General features: G+C 45.2%; 1 protein-coding gene across 1 annotated transcript; it reads right to left on the bottom strand.

Moving 5' to 3' along the window:
* Window positions 1-13,147: 13,147 nt before the first annotated feature.
* On the bottom strand, window positions 13,148-19,955 carry spry4 (sprouty homolog 4 (Drosophila)). Its single transcript, XM_061248890.1, has 2 exons — window positions 19,816-19,955; window positions 13,148-17,652 (listed from the first exon to the last, which is right to left on the bottom strand). The coding sequence occupies exon 2, from the start codon at window positions 17,618-17,620 to the stop codon at window positions 16,622-16,624; it is 999 nt and encodes a 332-aa protein (XP_061104874.1). The 5' UTR covers window positions 17,621-17,652; window positions 19,816-19,955; the 3' UTR covers window positions 13,148-16,621.
* Between the last annotated feature and the right edge of the window lie 816 nt (window positions 19,956-20,771).

The following is a 20,771-nucleotide window of genomic DNA, read 5'->3' as shown; positions in this document are numbered from 1 at the left end:
GTTTGTGAGTGTGTATGAGTGTGTGTGTTTCTGTATGTGTGTGTGTCTGTGTGTGTGAGTCTGTGTGTGTGTGTGTGTGTGTGTGTGGGTGTGAGTGTGTGTTTGTGTGTGTGTGTGTGAGTGTGTGTGTGTTTGTGTGTGTGTGTTTGTGTGTGAGAGTGTGTGTGTGTGAGTGAGTGTGTGTGTGTGAGTGTGTGTGTGTGTGTGTGAGTGTGTGTGTGTGTGTGAGTGTGTGTGAGTGTGTGTGTGTGTGTGTGTGTGTGTGTGAGTGTGTGTGTGTGTGTGTGAGTGTGTGTGTGTGTGAGTGTGAGTGTGTGTGTGTGAGTGTGTGTGTGTGTGAGTGTGTGTGTGTGAGTGTGTGTGTGTGTGAGTGTGTGTGTGAGTGTGTGTGTGTGTGAGTGTGTGTGTGTGTGTGTGTGAGTGTGTGTGTTTCTGTATGTGTGTGTGTGTGTGTGTGTGTGTGTGTGTGTGCTCCTCAGGAGAAGCTCCAGTCCTGCAGACATCCACAGACACCATGTGGCATCGTGAGCTGGCAGCTCCCAGGTGTAAAAAATCCCAACAATCCCTTCTGGGAATTCTTCGGCTTTCCGCCTCAAGAGGCCCCAGCCATTTTTTTTTTGGTGGGGGGGGGGGACTTTGCTAGGGTCCCCTTCCTGCTGGAATGGCAGAGAGAGAGAGAGAGAGAGTGTGTGTGTGAGTGTGTTTTGGAGTGTGAGGCACATCCAGGGCCTGCAGCTGAAGCTGTGTTTTTGTCATCAGCGGAGACCGCCGTGGCTGGATGTTGATTTAGCGCGTGCGTTTGGATCCGCGGTTAGGGGGGGACCATTAGGGGTTCGGTAAACTGCAAAACCTCTCTGGGCATCGGGGACGATAACCTCGGAATCTGCACTCCGCTTCCGTGCTGAAAGCAGACCTTGATCAAATACATAATTATTTTGGATTCAAATACTTTCCTGTGCTCGGCTGGTCTTGCCTGGTGCAACTGAGCCAACGAGAAGGTGGGGTGTGGAATTTCTGAGAGTATTTCGTAGGTTCCAATGCACCACGCAAGCTCAGTAAAATATAGAAAAGTATTTTAATCCAAAACAATTCAACACGTATTTGACCCATGTCTGGTTGAAAGGCTGTCTTGTCTGTCCCATGCTGTGGCCGTCCTCTGGTGCACAAACACAAGACCCCAGTCTCTCCTTGGCTGTTTAACCCTTTAAAGGTGTGAGATCACTAATATGTGCACAGAATGTTCTAAACTGAACATTCTAATGCTGATATAACAATTACTGCTGGTAATTAAAAGCAGAGGAGTTTTAGAACACAGACTTAGAACTTTGCAGCAAAAAAAAACATTCCAAAAAACCTGCTGTTCAGAAATGTGAAAACATTAACCGTGACCTCACTGCACCTCCCTTCTGATACCCCTATCCCTGTCTAACCCCCCCCCCCCCCCCCCAAAAAAAAAAAAAATTGCACTTATGATGACGACTATATGTTTAGAACAGCAGTCCAGGTGTATTTTTCTAGTTCTGGATGTGATGCTTTGACTTGTGGTAGAACCTATGCACCTGTAAGTCGCTTTGGATTAAAAGCGTCTGCCAAATGACTAAAATGTAAATGTAAATGTAAACCTCACTGAGTTGAGTCCCAGTGGCGGGTGAACTTCCGGACTGCCTGATGAAGTGACATATCAAACAGAAGATTCTGGTTAAATTCATTACTTTATCTGGGACAGGGACCATGCGAACACTGTCCCAAACACTTTTATATGGGACATAAAACATGTGTGTATATGCACCGGGGGGGTCATTTTCATCTGTAGTCCCTGGGCTACATGTTTTGGCTGTGGGAGAAAAGCCATGTGAACACTGTGAGAACATGCAAACTCCACACAGAGAGGATTCCAACCCAGAGCCTCTTAAGCCAACGCCGGTAACCACTGCACCTTGAGGTCCAGCTTGTCTACTGAGACCCACCTTCATCAATATGGCCTCCAGGATGTTTACATATGTCATGTATGCTTTAAAGGTCATATATGACGTATATAAACATATTCTAAGCGAGGTCCGGTTCCCCTCAGTGCGGAGGAGCTGAGGACAAGCCCCCCCACCCCCACCCCCTCCAGCGGTCGTTTGGGAACACCACGTGTACCCCCCCCCCTCCCGCGGTCGTTTGGGAACACCACGCTGGTTTCAGTCAGAGAGCCGCTGGGCTGCATGATGTTCTCTCACACGCTGGTGCGGAGTGGCCGGTGTGTGGCTTCACAGCTACGTGTCACTCCAAGATGTCTGCTCCACTGCAGATACGCGAAGCAACAGGGTCTTATCAGCTCTCTGTCGATGTGTTTTTACTCTCCTCAACCGCAAGCTTTCTCTCTGCGTGTCTCTGTCTCTCTTCTCTCTCTCTCTCTCTCTTTCTCTCAATCTCTCTCTGATAATTATAATTGTGGGGTTAAGAGCCTTGCTCAGGGGCCCAACTGCTGCACGGATCTTATCGTGGCTACACCGGGGCTTGAACCACCAACCTTCTGGGTCCCAGTCATGAACCTTAGCCACTAGGCTACATGCTGCCTCCTCTATCTATCGCTCTCTCTCTCTCTCTTTCCCTCTCTCTCTCTCTCTCTTTCCCTCTCTCTCTCTCTCTCTCTCTCTCGCTCTCTGGGACATCAGTAACAAAGCAGACCCCTCATTTTCTTTTTGAGGTTTTGACCGAGCATTTCACTTCTTCTCTGTGTTGGACACAGACATGCTACGCACCCCCGCATAGACACCAGAGGCCTAACGGTCTGTATGCGCACCCCCCACCCCTCCACTTCCTGATAGCACCCGTAAAAGCATCATTGTAACCTGAATGTGCAGTACAGAGATCCTTTATTAGCCTGTCTGTCCATGCGAGGGCTCTGTTTGACCCACTTCCTGTGAAGTCATTCCTGTTATGCAACAGCCACTTCCTGTCTCGCTGACCTGTCGCTCCGGCTGCCATTGTGCCCGTGCTAACTTTAGCGCGCTTCCCTCCGGATGCAGACACGGACATGGGAACTTTATAATGGGAGAGGACCAAACCGACCGGGCACGGTTCCCACAAGGCCGTTCTTCCTGCCACAATATCCAAAACCCCTTGTTTTGGGCAAAAACAAAAAATGGAGCAAAAAAGAAAGAAACCGTCACAACAATGTGGGCCATTCACCTCAAGAATCCTCACCTTTGTACCCATTTACAACTGACCCCTGTTGCCAGGCAACAACTCTCAGACACATTTACTGAAAGGAAAAGTGCCCAAAAAAGAAAAGAAAAGAAAAAAAGGGAAATATTAGGAGTGAATGTAACCTAACTGAGGCCATTAACGTTCAGCCTATGGCACTGGGGGGGAGGAAACCCAAAGTCTTTTATAAATAGCCTCAAATCCTCCTGAAAAAAATCTAAATAGCAGGCTGGCTATTCACTGCCCTCCACCCCCGGTCCATGGGCTGGAAACTACACTTCCCAGAGGACCCTCAGGGACTTGAGTAGGCTGCTCTCATTGTGTCTTCCACAGCCCAGAGGATTTGCCTGAAAGAGGAAGAGGGGGAGACAGACTGCACTGTTTCTTCAGACTAGCCTCAGTCAAGAAGAGATCCTCTCTTTTCCTCTTTTTTCTGTTCCCTCCATCGCCCCACACCCCCCCCTCGAGACGGGGAGCGGATCCTCTCCTCCGCCCCCTCCCTCCCGTCCTCAGCAGCCGGCGTAAACGCTGGGAAATGGCCGCGGTGAGAGCCGCGCGTTTGGCCTGGAGGAGCGGCGGTCAGAAAGACCTCCGCTCGCCGCTCGGTGGTGGAGGATTGGCTCTCAGGGTGATTCCCCCCGCACCTCCCCCGCTGTTAGTCCAGTCCACAGACAGTAAAGGGGTGATGAGAGTCCTGTACCCCCACCCTGTACCCCACCCCCCAACCTCCCGGCCCACCGAACGCTGTCGATTCATAACCGGAGAAAGGACCGACACAGGGAGCGTCGCATTCCGGAAGAATGAAAAAAGAGAAACAAGGACCGCCTGTCGGGGACCGAGGCCCACCGGCCCCCGTGCCTCCACCTCTTTCACTTTACACACGAAAACTTTACGCCAGAAGAACCCTTTCACACGGGTTTTGGGAAACATAATGAAATGGCGTTCGGTAAACGTGGAGCGTCCGCACAGCGCCCCACGCGGTCTCTACAGCACCGCTGTACTTCTGCAGGGTCGCCCAGCCCCGCAGTCCTGCCCTATCCCGGACCGACGTGTGGCCCTGGAGAGGTATGGATCCTTAATCCCCCTGGGTCGGCAGTGAAAAAATAATACAATCGTCTTACATCGTGAAGCACTTTGTATCCCTGGTTTCGAAAGTTGCTATATAAATAAAGAATTACTTGCTTAGTTACTCGTAGATTTTGCAGTGACAGCATTTTCAAAAATATGACTTGTGTAATTTCTATCGAATGTCCCTCGTAGTGTAGGGTTCAGCATGGGTTCTTCAGATTAGGACCAGAGGCTTGTTGTTCAGTACAGGGGATAGAAATGCACTGCCAGGTCACGCAGGGTTAAGGTACCCTCCCAAGCTGTCCCACAGCTATGCAGTGCTAGCGGAAGCCACAAGACGGTTGCTGCCTTCATGAAGACAGTGTCAGCAGGTGAGCAGTGGCTAGAGCAGAAAGCTGGGGTCTCCAGCATGGCGGCCTCATCTAGGGCTGTTCTATGAGGTTTGTTTATTTATTTATTTATTTATTTAGCTAAATTACGCCAATGTGGTGAGAGAGTTTAACTCATTTCAAGATTTGGCAATGGGGTATGATTATTACTTAATATTTTCTGCTTGAGAGAAAATAATAAGATTTTAAGTCTCATTACATGACTAAAAACACTTTTTAAAACAGATTTCTTGCACCTGAGAGCTACACCCACACTCAAGTCACCCAGTGCAGGGTCACAAATATTTTCACATCACATGAATTGTCATTAACTAAAGTATTTGTAAACTAACTACTGAGAAGCGACTCTGTACAGCTTCGTTAATGCCAATTTATGTTGGAATAAAAATGTTAAAAATCCATTTGCTAATGGATAACTAATTATAAGTTTATAAATATATATTTTACTGTACATACAGTATAATATATACATATTCGTGTAACTAATACATTAGTAACAAATACATGAACTAACAAGATGTTAAGTTCATGCTTAATGAATTTGTACAACTTTGTTAGTTAATGCTAATGCTAATTCATGACAGTCATTGTACATTGTGAACATTGTTTTGTCTTTATTTCTTTCAGAAGTGTGCCACAGTATGTTGTTTGTAAGTGAGGCAAATGTCATGCGAAGCTGAGATGGGAGAAGGAGAGAGGGACCAGGGGTCTCTGAAGCACTGAAAACTGCAGGAAGACGAATGTGTACACCAGTTTTTCTTTCTTTTTTTTTGTTTTGACAGATAAATTCATTAAATGCTCTTGTGGCTTTTTGCTGTTCCGCACCAGAGGAAGTACTTACCAGGAATGCACTGAAGTTGAGCAAGCCCAACCTACCGTCCAAGGGGGCGTGTCCCTGCTGCAGGACTGGAGGCCAAGTGTGCCTGCCTCCAGGGAGCAGGGCCTTCTGCTGGAGAGCTGTTTTCATGCAGCGGGGAGATAAGTGTGTGTGTGTGTGTGTGTGTGTGTGTGTGTGTATGTGTGTGTGTGTGTGTGTGTGTGTGTGTGTGTGTGTGTGTGTGCAGGTTTACGTGTGTCTGTATGTGCGTGTATGTGTGTGTGTGTGTGGGGCATGTGTGTGTGCGGGGTTTGTGTGTGTCTGTATGTGTGTGTGTGTTTGTGTGTGTGTGTGTGTGTGTGCAGGTTTACGTGTGTCTGTATGTGTGTGTATGTGTGTGTGTGTGGAGCATGTGTGTGTGCGGGTTTGTGTGTGTCTGTATGTGTGTGTGTGTTTGTGTGTGTGTTTGTGGGGCGTGTGCATGTGTGTGTTTATGTTTGCATGATTTGTTCACGGCATTGGAATATAACCATTTCATGTATTACCTTTCCATATGTCTTTCTTCGACTTAAAACTTTAAAAGCTAAACTGGAAGTAATGCTTATATTTAATAAACGGATTAGGGAAAACAGGAGGCCAAATACTAAAATCTGTGAGATGCAATTTTACCTTCATTATACAAATATAAACTCCCTTCTAAGCTTTAAAGCAGTGTCTTGCCTTTGGATTGAAAAAGGAAAACCTACTCCCTGTAGTTCGGTACAGTGTAGCTCATGTCTACAAAGCATCAGCTGCAAACTGAGTTTCCTGTTAGACCTAACCTATTTATGACCCTGTGTAGATAATGGTCTCTGTAGAGTATCAGAAGGTATGTTTTTCACTAGTTGAAATTCTAACCAAAAGAAAAATACACATGAGTTTTTAAGAACACACATAAACAAAAAACCTTTTGGTTTTGTATATGCAAATCAGTATAAATTTCTGAATCTGAAGTTGTTTTTATGTGAACAGCTGTGTGCAAATTCATAGTTGCATGATGATGTTTCTACCCCAAGGAATAGCAACAGTCTTGAGTGCTGAGACACTCATCTTTTTGTTTTCCACAATCTTTTTTTCCCCATAGATCTTATGTTTCTCTCTGACAATTGGTGTAATCTTTAATTACAATATTTAGAATCACTTCAATTTAACAAGAGCTTGCAAGTGCTTGGATCCTTGTGTATAGGAACGGTATAGGAGGTCAGCAGAAATGAAAGCTCTGATACTAGCAGACTACAAATGGAGATAAGGGAGCTGCCATAGCATAGCTGGAGAGGAAATGATGCAACACAGTGGGTCTTTGTTTAAAATGGCCGGCTGGTCAGATGCCACGAAGGACCGAGATTGAAAGAGCGTGGCTGGTGCACATTGAAACCATTGGCCAAAACTCAACTCTCAGCTCAACAACTCAGCTCTCTCTCTCTCTCTCTCTCTCTCTCTCTCTCTCTCTCTCGTCCTCCACCTCTCTCTCATGCCCTCCTTCTCTCTCTCACTCTTTCTCTCTTTCTCTTATCCTGATTTCTCCCCCCTCTCTCTCTCTTTCTCTCTCTCTCTCTCTCTCTCACTCCATTTCATGCCAGCGATTCAGGAAAGGGCAGGAAGGTTTGCGCCCGGTTTGTTTCGTCCACACACACGTTCGTTATCCGCTATCTTCCCCTCGTTATCACCCATGGTGCCCGGATACCACTGCCTGGGGTTTTAGGAGATAGGCCCCAATAACTAAGACGTATTCCCCAAACTGGGCCTGCCTCGGTCAGAGAGCATTTCTGCAGCCTCGCAATCGTCCCCTCTGAACTCACATAGAACCGTCCCCCTCGTATTCACTGACCTCAATCCTCATCTACAGACACTGTCATTCACTACTTCAGAGCTCGTATACACTGACCTCAATCCTCATCTACACACACTTTCATTCACTACTTTAGAGCTCGTATTCACTGACCTCAATCCTCATCTACAGACACTTTCATTCACTACTTTAGAGCTCGTATTCACTGACCTCAATCCTCATCTACTGACACTTTCATTCACTACTTCAGAGCTCATATACACTGACCTCAATCCTCATCTACAGACACTTTCATTCACTACTTTAGAGCTTGTATTCACTGACCTCAATCCTCATCTACAGACACTTTCATTCATTACTTTAGAGCTCGTATTCACTGACCTCAATCCTCATCTACAGACACTTTCATTCACTACTTTAGAGCTCGTATTCACTGACCTCAGTTCTCATCTACAGACACATTCACTCACTACTTTAGAGCTCGTATTCACCTGACCTCAATCCTCATCTACAGACACTTTTCATTCACTGCTTTAGAGTTCAGCCTCTGAGTTCTCTTTATATAGAGTGTGTGTATGCGTGGGTGTGTGTGTATGTGTGTGGTTTTACATTTGTGTGTGTATGTATGTGTGTGTACGTGTATGTGTGCACATGTGTTTACATGTCTATATGTACAAGTGTGTGTGAGTGTGTGTTCACATGTGCATATATGTATGTGTGTATGTGTGTTTTTACGTGTGTGTGTGAGAGAGAGAGAGAGAGAGAGAGAGAGAGAGGGAGAGGGAGAGAGAGAAAATGATAGAGAGAACATTGAGAGAGAACTGTGCCTAATGTGGTAAGTCTTTTCAAATATGTCATCTAAACAGCAAGGGGGATAATGTTCATTTGGACCAGGCCAGTGTGGATGAGTTATCTTTGGAAATTTCACAGCTAGTCTCTGTCTTGTTACAGTACAGCGTAATCCTGAGGTTTTTTTTTTTTCCAGTATTACTCATACTCGCCTCGAAGTAAAGTGTGAAGGAAGGAAGATTATGACACTAGCCAGACCCAGGATAATTAGCCAGGCTGCTGTCTTACCACTCACACTTAATATGCTTCATGTGGGTCTATGTTCCTTAGTCAGTGACACTGTAGGCACAGTTAGTGGGCACAGTGCATTGCTCTCAAGAGAAGATTCCATGGTTGAGGTTAAAATTATTGCAGACAGCCAAAGCGTGTGTGTGTGTGTGTGTGTGTGTGTGTGTGACAGACAGGCAGCTAACTTAGTAGGCTCTCTCAGATCTCACCTGCAGTAACAGACAGCCAGAGTGTGTGTGTGCGTGCTTGTGTGTGTGTGTGTGTGTGTGTGTGTGTGTGTGTGTGACAGACAGGCAGCTAATGTTGCAGGCTCTCTCAGATCTCACGTGCAGTAACAGACAGCCAGAGTGTGTGTGCGTGTGTGTGTGTGTGTGTGTGTGTGTGTTTGTGTGTGTGTGTGTGTGTGACAGACAGGCAGCTAATGTCGCAGGCTCTCTCAGATCTCTCCTGCAGTAACAGACAGCCAGAGTGTGTGTGTGCGTGCGTGTGTGTGTGTGAGTGTGTGTGTGTGTGTGTGTGTGTGTGTGTGACAGACAGGCAGCTAATGTTGCAGGCTCTCTCAGATCTCACCTGCAGTAACAGACAGCCAGAGCGCTGTGGGCTATGGAGGAAGCCTTCTCTCACCCCAGGAGGAAATGATGTCACCACCTCTCTCATCTCCCCGAGCACAGGCACAGGTGGGCCCGGTGCGGTGTGAGGGGGGGGTGGCACCAGATGTAGGAGGGCGCTGAGACATAAAATAATCCCCACCCTCTTCCCTCTCACATGGAAACACACACTCATGTGCATCCCTGTCCCTATGTCTGTGCGTCACTCACAAATGTACATTGATGTGCACACAAACACACGCACACACACACACAGCTCTCTCAAATACACACACAAGTATTCACACACACATATACACGTGCATTCATACACACACACACACACACACACACCTCTTTGTCTCTGTCTGTATTCAGCTTTCAGGAAATAACATTACCTGCCTTGCCACAGACTCTCATCCTGTTTTATATTCAAACAGAAAAGGACTTATCTGCTTCAAAGCTATTCCCACATCACATAAAGTAAAAACTGATGAATCCCTTTGATTAGTCAGAAAACACAGTATACAGTTACAATGGACTGGACTTTTAGATGTTCACTTTTTTTTTTCAAGGAAGGAACTTTCAAATTATTAGGCACATCTTATGTAGCATTTTCAGTCCAAAAAAAAAAAAAAAGAAAAAAAAAACAGGTCACGCCCTTTTGTTGCTATGGACCCGAGTGTGGTTTACCATACTTTCAGGCATGGATAATAGTCCTTCAACAAAGATGAGAGATTTGGAAATATAATTAAGTATAATTTTCAAAACCAGAAAATGCTCCTCTTTCAAGCGATCTGACTTCCGTTGGCCCGAATGAAATGGGCCGAGTGCCATTGCTTTGGCTTGACCCTTCGGATTAGAGAGGTGAAATGTAGAACCGGAGGTCACGAGGGGAATAAAAATCCACAACGTCGCTCATTCTCCATACCCCTCTAAACTGCTGTGTTCATCTAAACACATGTTATAGTACTCCTCCAAACTCCACACCCCTAAACTATACTCCATATGCCTCAATCTCTCTATGCCAAATGCACTCAGTCTCTCTGTCCGCTTTCAAACTGAACCCCCAACAAACTGAACCCTTGTCAAAGTATCAGATGATATATGGATGTTTATATCCAGGATCGCAGGCCAACAGATCTTTTGTGACCCAGCCTAGATGTAATGCATGGTTTGCATGCCTTTGTTTGTTGTGTTTCATTCTCTCGGTTGTGTTTGTTGTAGTTGCTATGGCCCTCCAGGAGTGTGTGCGCGCGGACTTCCCATTACTGTCACACGATCATTTTCCTGCCCCACCCCCACCTCCCCATTACAGCATTCTTTGTTTTAATTTCTTCTCACTAAAATAGTTTGTCTTTATTTAGCGCTAGAAGTTTCACAATGGAAATTAATTGTGATTGCTCGATTGATTGTATGTAATGTAATGTAAAGTAATGTAATGTTTGATTGACGCATTCGATGTCTCCATTCCTGAGAGGGCATGAGGGCATTTGATTTAAGCATGTGGCTGATGCCTTCAGCAAGAGCGACTTAGGAATAGCGCTAGTGATTAGCATTCAGGACCAGCTACAGTGGTCTGATAGCACAGGCTGGTGAGCCAGCCAGCAAGCCGCTGCAATGCCCCATACAAAAAAAACACAGAAATCACCAGGAAACCTGGTTAGAACAGTGACCAAAACCTATGTGTGAGCAGATCCTAAGATACCCGGGGCTGACAGGACCAGTTGAAGCTACGGAACACAGTAAACAAAGTGAGGAAAGATGAGGGTGGTGTTCTATCCCACCAAGTCAAGAGCCCTTTGACTGTGAGGAGAGTGACCAGACTTGAAACCAAATTGGTTGCGATTGATGAGGTCATTCTTTAGGAGAAGGAGAGACAGTTGGTCTGAGAGTTTTGGATGCACATAAGAGCAGTGAGATAGGGTGGTAGTTTCCCCACATCCCCTGGCTTTCTTGAGGAGAGACACAGATCCTCTTGAGAACGATGGTGACCATGGCGATTGATAGAAAGCTGTTTGTTTTGAGCTGTTGAGGATAGAAGGAAAGTTGTCCTTGGAGATGTACTGAACGAGAGTGGAAGCAATAGGGTCAAATGAGCAGACTGTAGGGACGTTAGGAGTTTTTAGTCAGAGACAGGTGAGAAGGAGGATGGGTGGGAACTACGTTGGGGGGTTAGTATGTTGAGGAAAAGGTAGAGAGAAGGGTCGATTGCATTAATAATAAAGGGGGATGAAGAGAGGGGAATGGAGTAGCAGTTTTTGAGTAGCAGTGGATTTGAAAAGTGGGTTTGAAGTAGAAGACTAGATTTTGGACTTATCAGAGTCCTCCATAAGCCATGAAATAGACCAGAAGGGAATGGAGGTCATCCAAGGAGTTGGTTTTCTTCCATTTCTTTGCACGGAGCGTGGCCCCATCTGCACGTATGCAGTCAGTGAGGAGCAGGAGGGGACAGATGAGCTGGCTCGGTGGAGTCCTGGTCTTCTTCTGAGCACTCCCGTAGGTGGACTCTCATGTCTCGGTCTGACCAAGTCTCCTTCCACTGAAGAGAAGAATGCAAAGCCTCAAAGGCCTCAAACTGCTGCAACCTAATACAAAGAAGTCTACAACAGACCTTCTGGACAACTACATCTACAGTGTACTCAAAAGCAAAAAAGTGTTAAACACAATCTCTTCTATTTTGCCCCTTTTTTAAATCCACCTCCACCCCCTCCTCATGCCTCCTCAAGAGCTCTTTTGACTCTTACCAGGCCACCATTGTAAATAAGATTCTTACCTTACCTTGACCTGCCTGGTAAAATAATGGTTAAATAGATTTTTTTCAAGATCGGACGTAAGATAGGGCTTTGCGTGATTAATAAAGAATTTGGCATTTCTCCGGCGCCACATAAATGTTTATAGCTAGCTTGAGAAGGTGGTCAAATTGCGCAAGGTATTATCCAAAACATTGAGAAATACTGCTATTGCATGTTTAAATCTCTGGCTATCAACTGCCATGATATTTTAATGCCCTAGAAAGTTATAGGCGTGAAGAAAAACGGGGCTTAAAGGTCATTGCGTTTTTCTGCACAGAGATAAGGGTTTGAGGTGGAACAGTTTGATGAAATGCAGGCCTGTATCCCCCATCGCTGGGCTCACCACTAACGACTGGTTTCCTTCCACTGGAAAAGTCTGTTTCAAGCAATCAAATAGTTCTTAAAATAATAATAAAATACAAAAAAAAACTTTTAGAACATATGGAATTCAACAAAGAAAAGCAAAAATTTGTGCTGCACAAAACCCTGTCCTGGAAAGTAGCCAGTTTCACAAAAGAGTGTATGAGACCAGTTCAGGGCTCATTTGGATTCAAAAACTTCTATAATTGTGGAAGTTTTTATAGCACAACTTTATTGTGGACAACGGAGGAGGCCTGGAGGATTGCCAGAATGCATGGACTCCTGTTGTGACCTGGCAAAGCTGGCCTGGAATCCCAAGTATAGTACTCAATTAGATGGGGGGGGGGGGGGGGGGGATGAGAGGAAGGAAGTTACCACATGCAAACAGAGCTCTGAAATTCCATTAACCCTTTGAAGAGTATGGCTGTGTTTGAACCCACATACTAAGCATACTACTCGTACTAAATTTCAATGAAAACTGGCCTAAAATTTAGTACAGGTATTATGCTAGCATGCGGTGTCAGACACTTGGAATGTTATTTTCTAAATTCTAAGGGAGTGTTCTAGAACTCGGTTGCTTTCAATTATCAGTAGTGGCTGTTACATCAGCATTAGAATGCTCAGGTAAGAACATTCTAATCCAATAACTGTGTAAAAGGTTATGCACAGACAGCCAGATCCCAGTAGCTCTCACAAGTGTGCATCGTATGAGGAATTTACACTCACTAATGGTTAGAATATCCATTTAATTCGGAACAGAAAATTTCCGAATAACGTGTTCGTCTGTTACATAATCACACACCGATAATGATGAGGGAACACTTTATCTATAAGGCCCATGGACATTTCAAATGTAATGCCATTGCAAGTGTCAGAGTCTCGCTTTCTTCTTGTTGATAACATTCTTTACAATGTGCTTGAGGCATTTAAACATTTCTTAACCATGCTTGCAGAGTATCATGGCCAAACCTTCTTAAACAGATTCATCTGGGTTCTACATCAACCAAAGGAGAAAAAGAAGACACCACACAATGTTGTCATATTTAACAATATATATTTCTAATTTCAATGTACATTCCGTTTTTGACATAAGCTTTTTTAAATTTTTCTTCACAAACAACAAAAGGCATCTAAAATAAATACTATATAAAATAGAACTTCAAAATAAATATATCTCTAAAGGGAAACATACTGTATGTGAGATTTTTTTCTTTTTTTTCCTAAAACAAGACAAAGGCAGATAGCTTCTTTTCTGAACATTGAAATTGCAAAGGCAAGAAATAGAATAGTACAAGCCAGCTATCTGGAAGGGTTAACTAGGACAAGTTAACTATCCCGCTGATAAAATTCTGGTGCCCACTACAGGTGCTACGAAGATGTTTAGTCACACCATTTTGGAACAGAATGTTGATCTTTGAGTTCGCTTTAAAAGGAGATTAATCATGTTGTTTACAGGCAAATGACAAACAACAGCAACAACAGCAACAACAAAAAAACACATAAAAACAAATGGAGTTTGCAGTTGTGGGAAGTTCCCTCTATCCTGGTGTTGGTAAAGCAAAAGAGTGTGAAACCAAAGGAAAAGAAAAAATACAGATGGGACGAAGACCAAGAGCTTTCTATTCTGTGAGCTGGCCTGGGATGTTGCACTTTTAACAAACCCAGTGCCAAGCAGCTGTATTTTGTCAATCAGGCTCGGAGTATCTGGTAAAGAAAAAAAACGTGCCTGTGCGCACAAGCGGAGTTGAAAGTTGGCCGGTTCTGACTGAACTGGAATAGTATTTGTTTAACAGTTTCTGTGAATCTATGGTTTCAGAGGTACAGAGGACCTAGGGAATTAGCCTTGCCTCTCTCGAGGTAATGGAGCGTGAATAAAATAAACAAAGAGGTATTTTTTTTATTACCCAGTACACTTCTCTAAAGCAAGTGCTGTTTGTGATAGAAAGGCCTGTCATCCCCCCTTCTTCAAGCCCGTGACCTTGCCCCAAAAATATATATATATATTTTTTGTACTGCACTGAAATTATACTGTACCATGCGATTTTACAACTACACTGTCAGGCTTGGATTACTAGGTCCATAAAACTATATACAATAAAAAGCTTGCCTGTATAGTTTTAATTTTTTTTTTTACATGATGGCAACAAGTTGTAATTCTACATTAGTTATTTGGACCTCTTTCTCCTTCTCCCGTCTTTAATTTGGCATCTACCCTTAGGCATCTCTACAAGGAGCCACTTGGAAAATAATATTGCCTTATACATTCATGACAGAACAGTGTCTTTTCCCACACTTGCATTCTTTGTGTAACATCACAAGTACAAAAATTACCATATCTGTGGGGGCGGTGGCAAGATGTGAGGACAGGGGTGGCACGTGGAGGTTTTTCTTTAAAGGGGTGGGGGGGTAGTGGGGGGCTATAGAGAAAGTATCCCTTTAAGTCACCCTGCAAAAGGACACCGTACCTTTAAGAGCTTTTACCATCTGACCAGTTGTCAAGTGCACGCGACCGAAGCGATCCCAAGGAGAAGGACGACGACGACAGAAATAGAAGGAGCGGCATACTACTCTCCTTTGGCTAAAGTTCTGGCATACCATACAAATCACTAAAATACACAAAAATAAAGGTATTTACAGTAAAAGACAGAGTTCAGCAGCAGCATAGAGACGTTACCGGGGCCTGGTGAGAAAGCACCGTCGCCTTTCACTCAAAAACGCTCATCGCACCCCTCTTCCTGCTTCAAACTGTGCTTTCGTTTCGTCGTTGGGGGTTCGCTTGATCAGTTAAAGGATGTGCAAGTGACCGGGTCGGTTTTAAGTAAGGTGGTCCAGATCAACCACAATTTATTATTGCAATCTTTTCCTCTCCCTCCGCTTACCCAAAGGCTCTTTCTTTACAACATGCCGCTTGGAAGCATGGAATATTGGCCGATTACCTTTACATTTTTTTAAATTATAAATTCCCAAATAGTAATAATCTATTCGACTTGGAGCCATCTTGGTGCAAAGTGTGGTAAATCTAGGCCACCTCTCGAGAACACAGAACAAAATAATTAAAGGAAATTATCCCTGAGTTGTGTCTTCTTTTCTTTTTTTCTTTTTTTGTAAAACAGCAAACTCACAACTAGGCGGGGACTTTCCCCATGTCATCCACAAATTCATGCAGGGCATTTTTGACACATGCATTTTACAGATAGCCCTTTAACACCAGAGTTAAAGTGGATGCTGAGTCCCAATTAGCTACTGAAGGTATCCCTCTTCAAGGTATCCTAAAGCCTAGCCTCCACCAAATAGACGTGACGAGACAATACGGTTTCATAACGTCTTTAGAAGAAAGTTTTATCTGTGTGAACTGTCAGTTTTATAACGTCGACTTTCGGCTGCTGGCGTTTCGAAAACTGAGCATGTCAAGTCTTAAGCCCGGAGTTTTAGAACAATTAGTGATTTAACGTTACAGTTAACTCGGGTCGTCATGGAAACAGTCGTTTATTTGTTTACTCTGCGCTTTGGTGTGGACTGCCTAGTCCATACTCGCGGACGTTTTAAACATGGATTTCTCTAGTCTCGACTGTTTGGTGGAGACTGGGCTTATGACATCTGGCTGATGTGGCGTGGACCAAGCGGTCGCTTTACGCCACCACGCAAACGCTCCTTCCCTTTCTCACATCGATTAAAAAGCTCTACAACAAGCTCGTAGGTGGAAGCTTAACATTGTTTCCAGCTTTTTTTCACTGTATATAAAAAAGGTCAGACATGAATGCTTTTTGGTGAAGAAAACAGGAACTGGGGGGGGCATAGCGGAGAATGTGTGGGCGTCGAGGGAAAAGGGTGGCATGCACTGTCTCTTTAGTAATATAGGCGATTCAAATCTACAAAAGCAGCACATATTTCCTCTCCACGTTTTGGAAAGGTTACTTTGATTATTATCTATTAATAGCTACCCAACAGGGGGTGGGGGGGAACAACAGTTAGCAAAAACATTAATTAGGATTATTTTTTTAAACTTTTTTTCTTTAAAAAAACAAAAACAAACATTCTGTATAAATTAAGAACACAGGGATAGGTTGGGGTCTGGATGCTGGATAATAAATAGCTGAAAATGGCTAAGAGGAGACATGAAAGATGACTTGTGCATTTAGCCATACATTTCTCTTTTTCTTTTTTAGCTTTTCCTTCCTACCAGTCTCTTCACAGTTTAAAAGACTGGCGCCAAAAAAGCAAGCCTTCGTGGCCACCATTTTGTAGATTGTTCACTGTCGAGCGGTGGCATGACGTTCTCCAAAAGCGGCGACAGTCTGGTTTAATCCTCTGTAAGTACCATTGTTTCTTGCGTCCTCCAGTCGAGGAAGGGGGGTGATCGAGGGGGGGCGGGGGGGTGGTGGGGGGGGGTTCGAAATCCTCTCTCTTTGATGGAGGGGGACGATTCGCCCTCCAGAGAGCCAATAAAGCGAAAGAGCTAAACCAGGCGCGGGGCACACCCGCGGACAGGGCTACGGCCGGGGGCGGCATCAGGACGACTGTTTCCCCGGCCCGTTGGCGGCCTTGCCCTCTCCCGCCGCGGCGCTCTTGCAGGGCTGGGAGTTCCGGCAGCGGCAGCCCGGGCGACTGGCGCTGTCGTAGCATTTCTGGGACAGTTTGGCGCAGCCGGTGGCGGGCAGGTAGCACACCAGACAGGGCAGCACCAGCGACAGGGCCGCCATGAAGGCCCAGCGCGCGCAGCAGTTGGCCTGGGAGCAGGAGCAGGGCCGGTCGGCGCAGGAGGCCTCCTCGTCTTCCTCGTTGGTGCAGTGGTAGAAGACGCCCTTCACCAGGCACATGCAGGTGGCCGAGTCCACCAGGCTCTGGGCGGAGCACAGGCACTCCTGGTTGCACACCCAGCAGGAGGGCAGGGTTCGGGGGAGGGTGCACTCCGTGCACTTGCACTTGCCGCAGTCCTCGCACAAGAGCGCGTGCTGCTGCTGCTGCTGCTGCTGCTTCTTGGCCACCGTCGCGCCCGTCGCCACCGGCGGGGGCCCCGGGGCCGCGGCCGTGGCCTTCAGGAGGTCCAGGGGCTTGGAGCCCAGGAGTTCGGCCGGGGCGGGGGCTCCCGCGGGGGTCCGGACCAGGGCGGGGTCCAGCACCGGGGTGGGGGCCGCGTGGTCCAGGAGCCTCTGGTCGGAGGAGGTGCTGCTGCTGCTGCTGATGGAGCCGGGCCTCCCGCTGAAGGAGATCCAGGGGTGCGTGGTGACGTCGTGGGGGTGCGGGGACCCCCCCAGCAGGGCCTCGTGGGGCCCCCTGGCCGCCTTCTGGCTGGGCGGCTGCTGGGACACCACGGCGGGGCTGTCGATGTAGTCGTTCTCCACGTGGGACGATTTCATCTGGTCGATGGGGAAGATGGTGGTGAGGGGGTGTGGGAGCCTCCCGTAGGGGACCCTGCTGTCCAGGAGAGGCTGCCCCATGACGGTGGAGGAGACTCCCGGGATGTGATGGGGGACCCTGGACTCCATCGGCACGTCCGACTCCTTCATATATCACCCAGAAAGCCCAGAGTCTAGAAGCCCTACAGGAAACACAGCGGCCAGCTTTAGCCTGGAGCTCCCTCACACCACTACACCACATTGCTATTAACAGGGTGAGGGGACTGAGGGATTTTCTACTAATTATTTGCCGTTCCCACCCCCCCATTGGCCAAAAAATATCCCAATCGCAAATAAATTGGATGCTGTATATACATAACATATACCTAGATTCAAAAGGTCAGCTGAACAATTTATTTTGTGCCGTTTTCAGACTAAAATGCTATGCAGGCCTTGTGCCAGGGTGACGCGTCTTTTTTGGTTTTACTTATTTATGTTACAAAGTATATTATATTGTATTCATTACTTGTCAATAACTTATACAAAGCGTTTCAACGTATTGAGCCTATCAATTTTCTTTTGAATTAACGAAATTCTGGAATTCTAGAACCAAACAGGATGTGTGTGAATAATTACATGCAATAATATATGCAAATGTGTAGCATGCTCGCCAGAGATTATGGTGCAGAATCAAACTTATGGACGTGTTTTAGTTACGGATTCCATGTCGCGAGATGCGGGGTTGCACATCAAAATAGTTTTACTTTTGATATCGTGATATAAATCTTGGTATTTCCCTTTGTCGATGAGCTGTAGACTATTGAGCTCAACCGGTGGGGTTGCAAAACATTTTATTTTGATGTCGTAATAAGCGTTTGATTTTCTTCTGTCAATGAGATTTCGAGTGTAGGCCTATACCACTGAATCAGAGTTCAACCGGTGGCGTTGCACATCAAAATAGTTTTACTTTTCATATAGTGATATAAGTGTCTGTTTTTCCATCTGTCAATGAGCTTTCGACTGTAGTGTATTTGAGTTAAACCGGTGGCACTCGGACATTTAAATTTAACCTAAGAATTTCGAAAAGCTTACAAAAATCAGTTCAAAATCGTGTTTTGCAGCGTATTCTTTCAAATATTCCATACTGTGGGGATCTCTCTTGTATTAAGATCAGCATTTAGAAATGCGCAGAGATACAGCGATATACGAGGTAATGTGAGAATAATAATAATAATAATAATAATAATAATAATAATAATAATAATAATAATACAATTTATTTTGGTATTATTCTTATAATTAGCCAAGAAACCATGCACGAATCAACGCATGCAGGAAAATGCAGAAACTGCATTTTATTCTGATCAAAAAAAAAAAACCTGTTGCGACTTTGGCTGTGGTGCCGAGATAAATGCATATGCGCTTAAGCTGCAGACGGCGCTGGGGCTGATTATTTTTACAGTGAAGAATGCAGAGGCTATATGTACGTTTTACATTGTAGCATATATCGTTAACTATATGAATTTACAGTAAGGGGTCGTTTAAACAACTTGACGGAATCTTCTGCGCTATCTATATTGCCTGGCGTATCATCAACCGAGGCTGCAATCTCTCATCATTTTCAACTGTAACATTCTCACCTGACACGTATTATTTAAACGTATTCCGTATGCTGTCATGCTCTAGGCAGTTTTCAGAAGGAAAAACTGCGGTAATACGATTTGTGAATCAATCCATGTCCTAGATTTGCGAATCAAATATTGGCCGGGGTTCATGGAAATTATAGTCTACGACAGACAAAATGTGCTTTCTGTTCGCCGATTGATTTGTTATTTGTCATCAAGGAAGGGTTCATATAGCAGAAATGACAATGCCACCTGACTTATACAGACGATCAACGAATGCAGACGTTGCGCTGCGCCGTCAAATAATGATCCCTCAGCGAAATGTGAATGGTGGGCAAAATCCGCGTTATGAGACCAACCAGTTCCTAATAGGCTGTCTGAGATTTGCATTAGAGACAGCCTGAAGACATCCTTCCTAAAGAACGAACAATGTAGATATAATTTCTTGCATCCCTGCTTTTATCCTGTTCTTTAATCTGTTCGCTCCTCTCACACAACCTTGTTACGGTGGAACCCATGGTTAAATATTGACACACACTGCATATACAGGAACAGCTTGTTGCAAAACCTGGACGGTGGACATTTCGGTAGCCTATTATAAGACTAACCACAGAACCAGAAATAAAACCCTTAAGCGGAACCAGCTCGAAATAAACATTGTCGTCACTATATAGCTAACATTCAAAAGCTGTATTGCTGAATATAATTCTTAGGGATATTTCAGAAGAGAAAATAACTTACTTGCTCTGAAAAACAACGCATTTCCTTATTTGTTTTGAGTGGTTTCATGTATATTCCAAAATAGACGTTCCAGGTAAAAACCACCCAAAGAAAAATCCTTGATCACAATCGACTCGAACAGCACTGCAGTAGGGACACAGGCTATTTGGTACGATGTTGCAACTACTTGGGAAAATGGCTTTTTTATGAATGGGAGGGTGAAGGACGTACTGCGCAGATGCCCTGACAGATTTTTTTGTGAATGGGAGGGCATAATGTTTCAGCGCGCAAGTGCGGGGGCTACATTTTTATGAATGGGAGGACTCCGAATTTCATTGCGCAAGCGCGTTGCCCGGATTTCATGAATGGAAGAATTTGGAGCTTTCCGTCACAAGGGCAATGTCAGAGGATTACATGAATGGGGTGGCTATGTGCCTCGCGCCACGCTTCGCATTTATTTATGTATTCGCCCATTCATTATCCCAAGAGGAGCCTTTGACCTGAAATTGTATGCTAATTTCCGGACATTTATTCCCACGGCAGTGAATTCATAAATATTTGCAGGCATACATTTGAATACGAATTTAATCTCCTTCCTATATAAAACGTGTATTCTGTTGCGTAGTAGGAATTCGCTCGACCCTAGAACATTATTAACGATGGTTGAGATCACATTTTTACCCCCTTTCTGTGACGAGAGGACGATGCGTCCGTGCCATTTATCTGTGTAGACACGAAAAAGTCAGCGTACACCGATCGAGTGCTCTCGTCCATTTCTGTCCGCGGTGAGGATTCTGTTCAAGAGACATCCATTGTTGCGTTTCCCAAACGACTGTACAGACGGCCATACCTGGGAGAAAAACGCAATGCAGGGCAGCTGAGAATATTATATAACACAGCTCCAGACACAGAGGAGCAGTATAGGTAAAGACAAATTCTGGTGAAATTCGTCACCCAGCGAATTAACTCTGTCTCGG

Source organism: Conger conger, chromosome 7 (genome assembly GCF_963514075.1).
Source record: "Conger conger chromosome 7, fConCon1.1, whole genome shotgun sequence".
NCBI lineage: Eukaryota > Metazoa > Chordata > Actinopteri > Anguilliformes > Congridae > Conger > Conger conger.
Note: the sequence above shows the minus strand (reverse complement) of the source record. Positions and strands in the feature narration are given on the sequence as shown.